The 14,586-nt window shown below is 48.6% G+C and overlaps 1 protein-coding gene across 1 annotated transcript in view; it reads right to left on the reverse strand.

Moving 5' to 3' along the window:
- PLEKHG2 (pleckstrin homology and RhoGEF domain containing G2) overlaps positions 1–14,586 on the reverse strand; it is a 97,543-nt gene that overhangs the window by 25,156 nt on the left and 57,801 nt on the right. The window contains exons 6-14 of the mRNA XM_075323472.1: positions 14,185–14,251; positions 12,631–12,677; positions 11,999–12,149; positions 11,470–11,601; positions 9,537–9,719; positions 8,089–8,181; positions 7,803–7,889; positions 5,825–5,858; positions 5,364–5,453 (exon numbers count right to left, since the gene is read on the reverse strand). Of these exons, the coding sequence (XP_075179587.1) occupies positions 5,364–5,453; positions 5,825–5,858; positions 7,803–7,889; positions 8,089–8,181; positions 9,537–9,719; positions 11,470–11,601; positions 11,999–12,149; positions 12,631–12,677; positions 14,185–14,251 (884 nt within the window). The remainder of the gene's footprint in view (positions 1–5,363; positions 5,454–5,824; positions 5,859–7,802; positions 7,890–8,088; positions 8,182–9,536; positions 9,720–11,469; positions 11,602–11,998; positions 12,150–12,630; positions 12,678–14,184; positions 14,252–14,586) is intronic.

Raw genomic sequence — 14,586 nt, forward strand, 5'->3', positions numbered from 1 at the left:
TGGAGCTCACAGGAGCGGCGGTGTTCTACTGCCGCTCCTGTCAGCTTCCGATGTAGCAGAGCTGAAAGCGTCGTGGGACCTTCCATGGATTACGTCGGACCTGGAGGTGTTTTTGAGGGGTTAATAAAGTGGTGAAAGAGGTTGTTTTTTTGTCTTTCATTACAAATAAAGGATTTTTCGTTGTGTGTGTTTATTTTCTTTAACTTATAGGTTAATCATGGAAGGTATCTTGGTGAGACATGATTAACCTAGGACTTAGTGGCAGCTATGGGCTGCTGCCATGAACTCGTTATTACCCCGTTTGCCACCGCACCAGGGCAATTTGGGATGAGTCGGGTACAGTCCCGGGACTGTTGCATCTAATGGATGTGGCAATTCCGGGCGGCTGCTGGTTGATATTGTTAGGCTGGGGGGCTCCCCATAACGTGAAGTTCCCCATCCTGACAATACCAGCCTTCAGCCATGTGGCTTTACCCTGGCTGGTATCAAATATGGGGGAAACCGCACGTGTTTTTTTTTTAATTTATTATTATTTATTTATTTTACTGCTCGATATAGACATGCCCACCGGTGGCTGTGATTGGTTGCAGTGAGACAGCTGTCACTCAGCGTGGGGGCGTATCTGGCTGCAACCAATCATAGGCGCCGGTGGGCGGGGGAAGCAGGGAATACGAGATGGATTAATGAGCGGCCGGCATTTTCAAAAGAGGAGAAGCCGCCACAGTGTGAACGCCGTGCAGCGCCGCGCCGGTGATAGGGGATCGGTGATTATGAGAGAGGGGGGAGAGGGAGAGACCGAAAGACCTATGTTTATTATGTTAAATAAATATGCGGATCGCAACAAAAATGCACTGCAAACGCACTGCTTAGCATTTTGGTAGCGTTTTTCTACAACTCATTGATTTCAATGGGTGTAGAACGGTGCCAAAACGCTCAAAAGAAGTGACATGCTGCTTTTCTAAACGTAGAGATTTTGTCAAATTGTTGACAATCAAAACGCTGCGTTTAAAAAGCATTGTGCGCACATGCCCTTAGGGCTGATGGACGACCCCTTTAAAGGGAACCTGTCACCAGTTCTTCGGCCTATAAGCTGCGGCCACCACCAGTGGGCTCTTATATACATCATTCTAGCATACTGTATATAAGAGCCCAGGCCGCTGTGTACAACATAAAAAAAAACACTTTAGGTATTATAAACAGTCGCTGTGGTGGAGTTGGGTCTTCGTTCTCCGGTGCCTCCTCTTTCGGCCATTTTTGTCCTCCTTCTGAAGCCTGTGTGCATGTCTGGCAAAACCAGGTAGTCACACATAGGCCCCCACATAACACCTTCCCTCACCTAGGTTACACACAGCTGACCTGAAACCCTAGTCACCCCCCTCAGGGCAAGACAGGCACACCAGTGGGCGGGACCAGGCGGTTAGGAAACGCCCACCTAGTGGTCTAGACAGCCCGGGGCAGGAAAACAGGAAGTCTAAGGCAGATTAAGTTGGAGTTCAAGTTGAGAGGAGTGTGGGCTGGGGCTAGGTGTAGCTCCAGCAGGAGGAGAATCTCAAGTTGAATGGTGCCAGGGTTGGAGCCCTGTTGCCTTGGCTAGGTGGCAGACGGTGGTCTCCGTCAGCAGGCGACGGGAAGACGGCAGCCGGAGATCCGAGGTGCACCGGGACAGGGTTGGAGCCCGCCGGTACCGACACCAGAGACCTGACCCGGAAACCGTGCACAGAGGGGTACTCGTACCCTGAAGCCAGGACCGGAACCAACGGCATAGCTAATTAACCGATTGAGGGCAGGATTATAGGTCCTGTCCCAACCTAAGTCCCGAAAAGTAGACAACCACCCACAGAGAGGGATAGGTCCACCGCCAGGGCCTGTAGATCCCACGGGTCAGCGTCAGACGGGCACGGCTCCTCAGGCACACAACAAGCTGGGAGCGGACTCCCGTGTTCCATACCGGGAAGTCCAACACAAGCAAACACAGTGCAGAGGGAAAAGACGGCGACCACCAGCACCTTGGTTTACCAAAAGACTCGTGTGATTCATTTAATTGTGAGTAACCAATCATCCCCTGGTACGTCCGGGCGCGCAGGCCCCTGCCATCGCCATACCCTGCACAGAGACACTTGGTCCCGGGGCAACCATCCCTACCCACAGAGGGGTTAACATCCAGCTGCCACTACATCTCCCCCGGGTGTCCCACAACAGCAGCGGTGGTGTCCTACCTCACCACAAACCGTGGGTCGCGTCACGAACCGAATACGGCCAAGGCCGTACAACTACGTCCCCCTTTTCATTTGGCGCGTCCGCGTGACGCTCGGGTCCGGACGATCCCTCGAGCCACACAGCGGGTCCGGATCCGAACAGCGCCGGCTGCTACAGGTGTGGGGGCGGCACACAAGACGTGTCCTACATCATCCACACTCGCCAGCATTGAGGTCCTGAGCAGGGCAGATCAAAGTATTGTAGTGCGTATGCGCGGGACCGGCAAGTGTGTTTCATACACCCTGGCTTCAGAAAGAGGACAAAGATGGCCGAAAGAGGAGGCGCCGCCACCGGAGGATAAAGACACCCATCTGAGCCACATCCACCGCAGCGAGACTGTTAGGTGAGTATTACAAAGTGATTTTTACATTCTACACAGTGGTCTGGGCTCTTATATACAGCATGTTAGATTATCTATATATATAATTGCCTTATTCTGTCTGTCTGTCTGTCTGTCATGCTCCAAAGTTGTGTCCTTACGGTGACACAAAGCTGATTGGCCGCTGGGCTCGTCATGGCCCCGCCCCCCCCACGGATTGGCCTCTCGCCCTGGCTCTCTGCAGGCCCCGCCCCCTCACGCAATGCACGCTCGCTCTGGCCCAACTGATACGGAGCTCCGACTCCCAGGTGAGTACACACACACACATCAGATCACACTCACTCTCACACACACCTCACACATCACATCCACACACTCACAACATCCTGGGATATCGCAGACATAACCTTGCGATGCTGGGATCTTGACGGAGCCCGTGAACGCTGGTAACCATTATACACATCGGGTAACTAAGGTCCCTTGGTTACCTGATGTGTATCATAGTTACCAGTGTACACCGGCTCACACTCACTCTCACACACACATCACATCGCATCCACATACTCACAGCATCCGGAGATATTGCTTGCTTCTCGGCCTCGATACTGTGCTGTTCTGACCTTCCAGGACCTGCCGGAGGATCACATGGCCAGAAGCATGTGGTATCTCTGGATGTTGTGAGTGTGAGCGTGGATGTGCGATATCGTCAGTGTGTGTGTGTGTGAGTGTATGCGATCGGGTGTGTGTGAGTGTATGCGATCGGGTGTGTGTGAGTGTATGCGATTGGGTGTGTGTGAGTGTATGCGATCGGGTGTGTGTGAGTGTATGCGATCGGATCTGTGAGTGTCGGCAGAGGAGCACGGCGTGCTGGAGGAGGCTGGGAGGAGAGAGGCTGATCTTGGGGAAGGCTGGGAGGGGGAGGCTGATGCTGGGGGAGACTGGGAGGGGAAGGCTGATGCTGAGGGAGGCTGGGAGGGGGAGGCTGGGAGGAGAGAGGCTGATCCTGGGGAAGGCTGGGAGGGGGAGGCTGATGCTGGGGGAGGCTGGAAGGAGAGAGGCTGATGCTGGGGGAGGCTGGGAGGAGAGAGGCTGATGCTGGGGAAGGCTGATGCTGAGGGAGGCTGGGAGGGGAAGGCTGATGCTGAGGGAGGCTGGGAGGAGGGAGGCTGGGAGGAGAGAGGCTGGGAGGAGAGAGGCTGATCCTGGGGAAGGCTGGGAGGGGGAGGCTGATGCTGGGGGAGGCTGGAAGGAGAGAGGCTGATGCTGGGGGAGGCTGGGAGGAGAGAGGCTGCTGCTGGGGGAGGCTGATGCTGGGGGAGGCTGGGAGGGGGAGGCTGATGCTGGGGGAGGCTGGGAGGAGAGAGGCTGATGCTGGGGGAGGCTGATGCTGGGGGAGGCTGGAAGGAGAGAGGCTGATGCTGGGGGAGGCTGATGCTGGGGGAGGCTGGGAGGAGGGAGGCTGGGAGGAGAGAGGCTGATGCTGGGGGAGGCTGGGAGGAGAGAGGCTGATGCTGGGGGAGGTTGATGCTGGGGGAGGCTGGGAGGGGGAGGCTGATGCTGGGGGAGGCTGGGAGCACGATGGGGGATGGAGCATGGGGGATGAAGCACGTTTGGGAGTGCGCAGCATGGCGGATGGAGCACGTTTGGGACTGCGCAGCATGGCGGATGGACCACGTTTGGGAGTGCGCAGCATGGCGGATGGAGCATGTTTGGGAGTGCGCAGCATGGCGGATGGAGTACGTTTGGGAGTGCGCAGCATGGCGGATGGAGCACGTTTGGGAGTGCGCAGCATGGCGGATGGAGCACGTTTGGGAGTGCGCAGCATGGCGGATGGAACACGTTTGGGACTGCGCAGCATGGTGGATGTACCACGTTTGGGAGTGCGCAGCATGGCGGATGGAGCATGCTTGGGAGTGCGCAGCATGGCGGATGGAGCACGTTTGGGAGTGCGCAGCATGGCGGATGGAGCACGTTTGGGAGTGCGCAGCATGGCGGATGGAGCATGTTTGGGAGTGCGCAGCATGGCGGATGGAGCACGTTTGGGAGTGCGCAGCATGGCGGATGGACCACGTTTGGGAGTGCGCAGCATGTCGGATGGAGCACGTTTGGGAGTACGCAGCATGGCGGATGGAGCACGATGGGGGGTGTGCAGCATGGGGGATGGAGCACGATGGGAGGTGCACACCTCCCCCCAACACACACACACACACAACACACCAGACACACACTGGGAACCACAAACACCGCCGTACACAGACACCCACACACACAGACAACGCTGCACACACACAACACACAAACACCGCGGCATACATAAATATACGCACATACCACGCAACACACACACATTGCACAAAACACCTCCCCCCAAAACACACCACACCCACACAAACCGCGCAACACACACACACAACGCTACAGACACACAGCGCTCCACAAACAACGCAACACACACAACACACATACAACACCGCTCTCACCCCCCGTCACACCCAGATAACACCCAGAACATGTACAGCCCCTACACAAACACTAGGTTACTACACACAACAACATCTATATATATATATATATATATATATATATATATATAAATAACAAAAATTATACATTAACTACACAATACGTAAATTCTAGAATACCCGATGCGTAGAATCGGGCCACCTTCTAGTTGTATATAAGAGCCCGGTGATGGTGGCTGCAGCTTATAGACCAAAAAAGTGGTGACCGGTTCCCTTTAAGTCCTCATTGCCCTGCATGGTATTCTGACCCTGTAAATGATCCTTACCAGATTGTCTCCGGTTACGGGGAAATGTCCACAAATCCTCCATCCAGGGAGATTTTGGGCTGTCAGATATTATTGGGACGTCCGTAGAATCTGTAGCAAGGAAAATAAGCGCAAAATTAATATCTGCACAAACAAAGTGAGTCAACGTCCAATCAGAAGGTGACTTAAAGGACTTTTTCAGGACTAAATCAGTGATGACTTTTCCAAGGGTAATTAATCTTGAGGGTCTGAACTTCGGGACCTCCAAAGAAACCCATAGTGACTGGCATGAGCTGCTCTGCCTGGGTCAGTGAGGGCCATGGCCGATCATTCGAGGTGGGAAGGAGACCGATCGAGCACTGACAGCCTGTCCTACCCGAGAACCCTCATTATATTATATCCTTAATTTGGGGCTGTGAAGCAGTCATGGTCACAGGGTCTCTAGGGCTGTGTCGGCGGGGAATGTCGGCAGCAAAACTTACTTTGGAATGTGTTTTCAAGCAGAACTTGTTTTGCCTAGAAAATAAAATAAAAGAAGTAACGATGTATTAAAGTCTGAGCCCAGAATGACAAAATATTATTAAAAAAAAAGTTAAAATCTGCAAATAATTTTATTGACTCCCATTAGGCGGCCATGGTATTATGAAGCTGATGAAATTGTCTACATCGGGTTTCCTTGTAACTGTATTTCCTACATTTGTGATTTTTTTATTTTTTTTTATTTTTCATATTACTATATAAAAAAGACTCCTATTTCCTGTAATCTTCTATTATCTACTGTATATAGAGGTGTTATCAGTCATTGTACAGGAAGAGGAGGAGGTGAGCTGTGATATCACCTATTGTGAATGGTGGATCTTCTGTTATCTACTGTATATAGAGGTGTTATCAGTCATTGTACAGGAAGAGGAGGAGGTGAGTTGTGATATCACCTATTGTGAATGGTGGATCTTCTGTTATCTACTGTATATAGAGGTGTTATCAGTCATTATACAGGAGAAGGTGAGCTGTGATATCACCTATTGTGAATGGTGTATCCTGTGTTATCTGCTGTATATAAAGGTGTTATCAGTCATTGTACTGGATGAGGAGGTGAGCTGTGATATCACCTATTGTGAATGGTAGATCCTGTGTTATCTACTGTATATAGAGGTGTTATCAGTCATTGTACTGCAGGAGGAGGTGAGCTGTGACATCACCTATTGTGAATGGTGTATCCTGTGTTATCTACTGTATATAAAGGTGTTATCAATCATTATACTGGAGGAGGAGGTGAGCTGTGACATCACCTATTGTGAATGGTGTATCGTGGGTTATCTACTGTATATAAAGGTGTTATCAGTCATTGTACAGGAGGAGGAGGTGAGCTGTGATATCACCTATTGTGAATGGTAGATCCTGTGTTATCATACTGTATACAGAGGTGTTATCAGTCATTATACAGGAGGAGGTGAGCTGTGACATCACCTATTGTGAATGGTGGATCCTCTGTTATCTGCTGTATATAGAAGTGTTATCAATCATTGTACTGGAGGAGGAGGTGAGCTGTGACATCACCTATTCTGAATGGCGGATCCTGTGTTATCTACTGTATATAGAGGTGTTATCAGTCGCTGTACAGGAAAAGGAGGAGGTGAGCTGTGACTTCAACTGTTGTGAATGGTGGAGACAATTTATGGATGTAGGTGTTATCAGTAATTGTACAGGAGGGTAAGGAGGAGAGCTGTGACATCACCTATTGTGAATGGTGAATCTTGAGTTATCTACTATATATACAAGCGTCATCAGTCATTGTACAGGAGGGGGAGGAGAAAGTGAGCTGTGATTTCACCTATTGTGAATGTTGGCCCCTGATTATTATATGTAGAAGTGTTAGCATTCATTAAACACGAGGGGAAGGAGGTGAGCTGTGACATCACCTATTGTGAATGTTGGATTCTATTTACTGTATATAGAGGTGTTATCAGTCATTGTACAGGAGGAGGTGAGCTGTGACATCACCTATTGTGAATGATGCATCCTGTGTTATATGTTGTATATAGAGGTATAATTACTCGTTGTACAAGAGGAGGAGAAGGTGAGATGGGATATCATCTCATATCGCCTTAATATTAGTATTAGAAATAATAATAACAACCTCAACATAAAAAATAATTAAAAAATATATTTTCAAGGTAATCCTAATTTTAACAATGGGTCATTTTCTGGTGACACATTACCTCTAAGAAATAAAGAATTAAAACACAAACACATTTTCTTAAAGAGACAGTACCCTTAGAAATTAATTTTATTAAAATGGCCTACAGCACCTGAGAAGCGGCCATGTTCTCAGACGGTCATTTGGAAATCATACAGTGAAGACAGGAGTCCAGTTACACCTTCTCTCTGATATTTGGCTACAGGCTAGATCTAGATGAAAGGAACTGACCAATAACTATTGTCTGTAGCAGCTGTTTCTACCTTTTGAGGAATGGATGCCGGGTGGTTTTCCACAATGAGTCGCTTCATGTGATAAATCCAGAGACGTTTCTCCTCCTGGTTTCTGGCCTGAAGAAGAGAGGGGTATTTACGTAGACCTATATGGGGCAGTCACAATTTCTTTTTTTTTTTGCAATGGTATAATACGTCCGTCAGTGAAAAATCAGGACCACCCAAGATAAAAGCAACAGTACGAGCTCATTGCTACTTTACCGCATGGGTTTTTGGTGTGAAAGTGGTGGTGGACATTCCCGATAGGAGGTCTTACCTGGATAACCTGCTGGTGTTTGGGGATGGTGAGGTCCGATACCCGGAAGCTCAAGCTGTCCTTAAGATGTTCAGTCAAGGCCAGACTGCAGCACTGAAGGAGAAAGACAGTGGAGGTCGGTTCACTTTCACTCCTGGAGATACCAGGTCCACTATAACAAGCTCTTCTTTACAGAAGACATCCAGTCTGGATATTAGGTGGGGGTCAGTAGTGTTGATAATGTGATGGTACTGCTCATACGCCTTCAATATTAGTGGAGCGGTCTGCACATGCGCCACTGCAGGTGGTTAACCTACTCGATACTGGGCCGTTGAGGGTCGGGTCAGGAGATGTCACAGGTGGCCTTGCCCGGTTCCGTTGCCCCGAGGCGTGCAGGAAATGGAAGGGAAATCGGGGTGATTGGGGAAAGTTTGTCGTGACGCCACCTGTGGTATGCGGCCAGGGAGTAGCCGCCGCTGCAGAATTCCTCACCGGGGCAGGTGTTATGGCAGCCAGGATGGTGTCGTTCCCCACAGGCGGAGTGGGCCCCGGGTGGGATGACGGAGGGAAAGGTTGAGGCCGTCGGCGCCAAAGCGCTGGGCGGCGACGCCGGTAATGACAAGCCAATACAGTCTTTGCGGGTTCAGGATCTTTTACTCACTGCTTTAAAGCTGCACCCAGGTGCTGGTCTCTGCCATCGTGGGCTCCGGTCAATCCCAAGCAAGTAAGGGGTCACCACCGGTGTTTGAAGAGAGAGAGAGAGTGTCCTTTTCCTAGGATGTCCCCCTCAGCAATTAGGAACCTGGGCTGAGCTCTCGCTCCAAGCCCTGGGCCTAGTGAAGTCCCAGAGTTCCCGAAGTGTCTTGTCAGAACTATGGTCCCGACTTGTCTGTCTGTATGTGAGTGTGTTGCGCCTACTCCTATCCCCAAGGTGACCCATCCCCCAGGTCGCTGGCTTCAGTGACCGGGGAAGTCCCATGCATCGTGATGGCAACCCCCAGTGAGAAGGCTCCTAAGCTGTATGTAACGTGTGAATGTGGAACACCGATGATTACCCCCCCTTACCTGAGATGGGCACCGCACCTTAACTGAGGTGCAGTACCCTGTGGCGACTAGAGCCTCAGGGGCGCCACACCACCACTCATAGATTTTACAGATTATACATTGATCACGGTGGATAGATTATAAAGCGATGGGTGTTCTTTCATCAGTGACATGTCCTGGGTTATTGGCGGCAAGCCTACCCTCTGTATTTAAAGAGGTAGTTCACTTCCTAAATGTTTTAGTCCCTAAGTAAAAAATAAAACCTTTTCCTCACTTCCGACATGTTGCTTTGGGGATAACCGGATTGCATTAAAAACGTTGCGAACATTGGGATTGTGATATTTCAAAATCTAAGGAAAGGCGAGCACTGACACAAAGATTGTGGGTAAGTAAAAGCGCCAGCTCTGCAGGACAGAGACACTTACAAATATATGCATTTTGTATATGAACAGGTCCATCCTCTTCTTTGTGATGAGCAGCATTTTGCTAAACAGGAAGAACGCTCGCTCTTTCTTGACACGTTGAAGACGAAACGTCCCTTCCAAGATCAGCTCCCCAAACCCGCTCAGGTCCGGACCTTGCCAATTTACAAGCTTGCTCTGGATTTCCTATAGACAAAGCACGCAGAAGCATGAGATCTTTGTTCCTACATTCTTCCAATTTTATCAGGATCTGCCGACAGCCGCCAAGACATGAAATATTGGGCAAGTTAGTTTCCTTCCCATGTTATTGTGTTCTGAAAAGTTAGGGGGCAGCAAATGTACTTGGTAGCAACTTCTTCCCATCCCCAGGTCTCAGGGCAGTGATTGGAGACCCCTTTCCCACCCACAGAGGAGAGATGGAGGACCGTTGCCATCCCCAGAGGAGTGAAGGCAGACCTTGCCCACCCACAGAGGAGTGATGAAGGACCTTTTCCACCCCCAGAGGAGTATTGGAAGACCTTTCCCACCCCCAGAGGAGTGAGAGAGGACCGTTTCCACTCTCAGAGGAGAGATGGAGGACTTTTCTCACCTTCAGAGGAGAGATGGAGGACTTTTCTCACCCTCAGAGGAGAGATGGAGGACTTTTCTCACCATCAGAGGAGAGATGGAGGACTTTTCTTACCCTCAGAGGAGAGATGGAGGAATTTTCTCACCCTCAGATGAGAGATGAAAGACTTTTCTCACCCTCAGAGGAGTATTGGAGGACCTTTCCCACCCCCAGAGGAGTGAGAGAGGACCTTTTTCACCCTCAGAGGAGAGATGGAGGACTTTTCTCACCTTCAGAGGAGAGATGGAGGACTTTTCTTACCCTCAGAGGAGAGATGGAGGACATTTTGCACCCTCAGAGGAGAGATGGAGGACTTTTCTTACCCTCAGAGGAGAGATGGAGGACTTTTCGCACCCTCAGAGGAGAGATGAAGGACTTCTCACCCTCAGAGGAGAGATGGAGGACTTTTCCCACCCTCAGAGGAGAGATGGAGAACTTTTCTCACCTTCAGAGGAGAGATGTAGGACTTTTCTTACCCTCAGAGGAGTGAGAAAGGATCTTTTCCACCCTCAGAGGAGAGATGGGGGACTTTTCTCACCCTTAGAGGAGAGATGGAGGACTTTTCTCACCCTCAGAGGAACGAGAGAGGATCATTTCCACCCTCAGAGGAGAGATGGAAGACTTTTCTTACCCTCAGAGGAGAGATGGAGGACTTTTCTCACCCTCAGAGGAATGAGAGAGGATCATTTCCACCCTCAGAGGAGAGATGGAAGACTTTTCTTACCCTCAGAGGAGAGATGGAGGACTTTTCTCACCCTCAGAGGAGAGATGGAGGACTTTTCTCATCCTCAGAGGAGTATTGGAGGACCTTTCCCACCCCCAGAGGAGTGAGAGGGCCTTTTGCACCGTCAGAGGAGTGATGGAGGACCTTTCCCACCCTCAGAGGAGTGATGGAGGATCTTCATAGTATCATAGTATCATAGTTTTTAAGGTTGAAGGGAGACTCTAAGTCCATCTAGTTCAACCCGTAGCCTAACATGTTGATCTAGAGGAAGGCAAAAAACCCCAATGTGGCAAACAAGTTCCAATGGGGAAAAAATTTCCTTCCTGACTCCACATCCGGCAATCAGACTAGTTCCCTGGATCAATACCCTGTCATAAAATCTAATATACATAACTGGTAATATTAAATTTTTCAAGAAAGGCGTCCAGGCTCTGCTTAACCTCAGAAAATTGATGGAGGACCTTTCCCATCCTCAGAGATGCAATTGCAGAATCCCAAAAAATGCATAATCATAGGAAAATTGTGAGAAAGTAGATATCTCATTGGTCTATGATCACTTTAAAATCAGGGGGGCACCTTTCACTATCTGTAAGGGGGCAGCATACCTGGAGCCGGACAGCATGTTCCTGCTTTCTCTTCATGTCATTGATGTACCAGGCCACGGCCGTCATAGTGATAATAGCTTCCTCCATCACTTCATACCCAGGAACATTTTTATCAAAGTGTTTTGCCAACTCCTGCAGATATCAGTACATAGGTCAAACATCAGTATTTTGAGCAGAGATTATTATATAGGGCGGTGATCATGTGGCTGAATGAGGAAACAAAAGCTGCAGTCTTATGTGGTGGAGGGACCATCTTGAGCAGAGTGTTAGAGTATAATAAAGGTCACCTGACATCTCATACATGATGCCCGAGCCATGGTCAGCTGTACCGGACATTGGCTATTTTATTTCCACCAGGAATGTTTTACTCTGAAACATACATATAAAAGCAGGACAGGGACCAATTCTTGCCGGATGCCCCCAATAAAACATTTCATTCTCCCACAGTGTCTGAGTGCTGCGGATTCTGCGGAAATCGGTAATACTGGTGCCCATTAGATTTGTCTATGGGTCTGAGCTTGTGCCTCACCTGTAGAAGAAGGTGGTACTTCATAATCCGCTGGACGGGCTTCAGGAGATACGTTTCCAGAGGCAGCGAGTGACATAATACAGCCTGACGCTCCCTGAAGAACTGCACGAGTTCCTCGTTCTTCATGCATTCACGGAGGACTGACACCGAGCTGAGGAAGGTAAGGACACCACACCGGGGGTTACTCACTAATATACACTAACATGGCATCTGGGGTGATCTGAATGCAAAAATACTGTAAAAAAATGTATGACCATGAAGTCCAAGAGCCGTGCGAAATTGTAGATATAATGTATGATTTATAACATTCAGCATTATATTTTATTCTATTCTATCATATTATATTATATTTTGCTTTTATATATATATATATATATATATATATATATATATATATATATATATATATATATATATATTTCTTTTATTCTATTATATTCCATATTATATTATCCTGAATTGTAAAGCACTGCAGAATATGTTGGCGCTATAGAAATAAAGATTATTATTATAATATATTGTAATCTTTTGCATTATATTATATTGCTTTTTAGTATATTATACTATATTATATTGTGTTCTATAATATATAATTATATAATATTGTCCTATATTATATTAGAAACTCTTACCTGGGATAATTCATACAGTACAGGGTATAGATGTCAAATTCTTCACTCTGGAAAAAAAGTTAAGATCAGAGGAAAACCAAAGATTCAGGTGCTCCAGTCTCATAACTAGTGGTGAGTGGGCACTACCATGCTCAGGTACTCGGTACTATTAATTAGAGATGAGTGAGCACTACCATGCTTGGGTACTTGGTACTATTAATTAGTGATGAGTGGGCACTACCATGCTCAGGTACTCAGTACTCCTAACTAGTGATGAGCGGGCATTACCATGCTCAGGTGCTCTGTACTCGTAAGTAGTGATAAGCGGGCACTACCATGCTCAGGTGCTCTGTACTCGTAAGTAGTGATAAGCGGGCACTACCATGCTCAGGTGCTCTGTACTCGTAACTAGTGATGAGCGGGCACTACCATGCTCAGGTGCTCAGTACTCGTAACTAGTGATGAGCGGGCACTCCCATGCTCAGGTGCTCAGTACTCGTAACTAGTGATGAGCGGGCATTACCATGCTCAGGTGCTCGGTACTGGTAACTAGTGATGAGCGAGCACTACCATGCTCAGATGCTCAGTACTCGTAACTAGTGATGAGTGGGCACTACCATGCTCGGGTGCTCAGTACTCGTGACTAGTGATGAGCGCGCAATACCATGCTCGGGTGCTCAGTACTCGTAACTAGTGATGAGCGGGCACTACCATGCTCGAGTGCTCAGTACTCGTAACTAGTGATGAGCGAGCACTACCATGCTTAGGTGCTCGTATTCGTAACTAGTGATGAGTGGGCACTACCATGCTCGGGTGCTCTGTACTCGTAACTAATGATGAGCGGGCACTACCATGCTCGGGTACTCAGTACTCGTAACTAGTGATGAGCGGGCACTACCATGCTCGGGTACTCAGTACTTGTAACTAGTGATGAGCGGGCACTACCATGCTCGGTATTCGTAATTAGTGATGAGCAAGCACTACCATGCATGGGTGCTTGGTACTCGTAACTAGTGGTGAAGCGAGCACTACCATGCTCGGGTGCTCAGTACTTGTAACGAGCAGTTTGACATCCAGACGATCTCGACTTGAATACCGAGTATAATGGAAGACAATGGGAAACTTTGAGATTTTGTTTCCCTAATACTCGGTAATCGAGTCGTGATCATCTGAGCATCCAACTGCTCATTACGAGTACCGAGCACCCAAGCATGGTAGTGCCCGCTCATCACTAGTTACGAGTACTGAGCACTCGAGCATGGTAGTGCTCGCTCATCACTAGTTACGAGTACCGGGCACCCGAGCATGGTAGTGTTCACTCATCACTAGTTACGAGTACAGAGCACCCGAGCATGGTAGTGCCCACTCATCACTAGTTACGAGTACCGGGCATGGTAGTGCCCACTCATCACTAGTTACGAGTACCGGGCATGGTAGTGCTCACTGATCACTAGTTCTGATGCGAACCCCCCAAGGGGGTTCTTGTAACCTTTTTGTGACTTAACGCTCCTCTTTCTCCTTCAGTTCAAATTGGGTACTTGCTAAACTTAACAAGACCAGCAGGGGGCATCTTACCCTCATGACAAAACACTCGGCAATCATGGGAGCAGACGTACAATTCTCCAGCTCTTCAAGCAGCTCGCTGTAAAAGAGGAGACAATTAGTAATGGAGTCGGCCCTAGAGAAATGTATTCTGGTCCCATCTTAGGACGTAAAGCAATGTACGATGTATCATATGATGTCTCAAGTGTATTCACACCATCCAGAAGAAAGAACTAAAGATGTTTCTGCCCTATTGTCATCAATACGCCATCTTTATACTGTCCTTATATCCGGGCTTTGTTTACATCCGCAGGGCATCTACTTTTATGCTGTTTGTTAATATATGCAAGGGAACCATTAAAGATGGATGGGGTCCATTTGAGTATAATGGGTGATGATGAGGCAAAAAACGGATCAGAGTAAGACATGCTGCGC

The sequence above is a fragment of the Anomaloglossus baeobatrachus genome, chromosome 9 (genome assembly GCF_048569485.1).
Source record: "Anomaloglossus baeobatrachus isolate aAnoBae1 chromosome 9, aAnoBae1.hap1, whole genome shotgun sequence".
Classification (NCBI taxonomy): Eukaryota; Metazoa; Chordata; class Amphibia; order Anura; family Aromobatidae; genus Anomaloglossus; species Anomaloglossus baeobatrachus.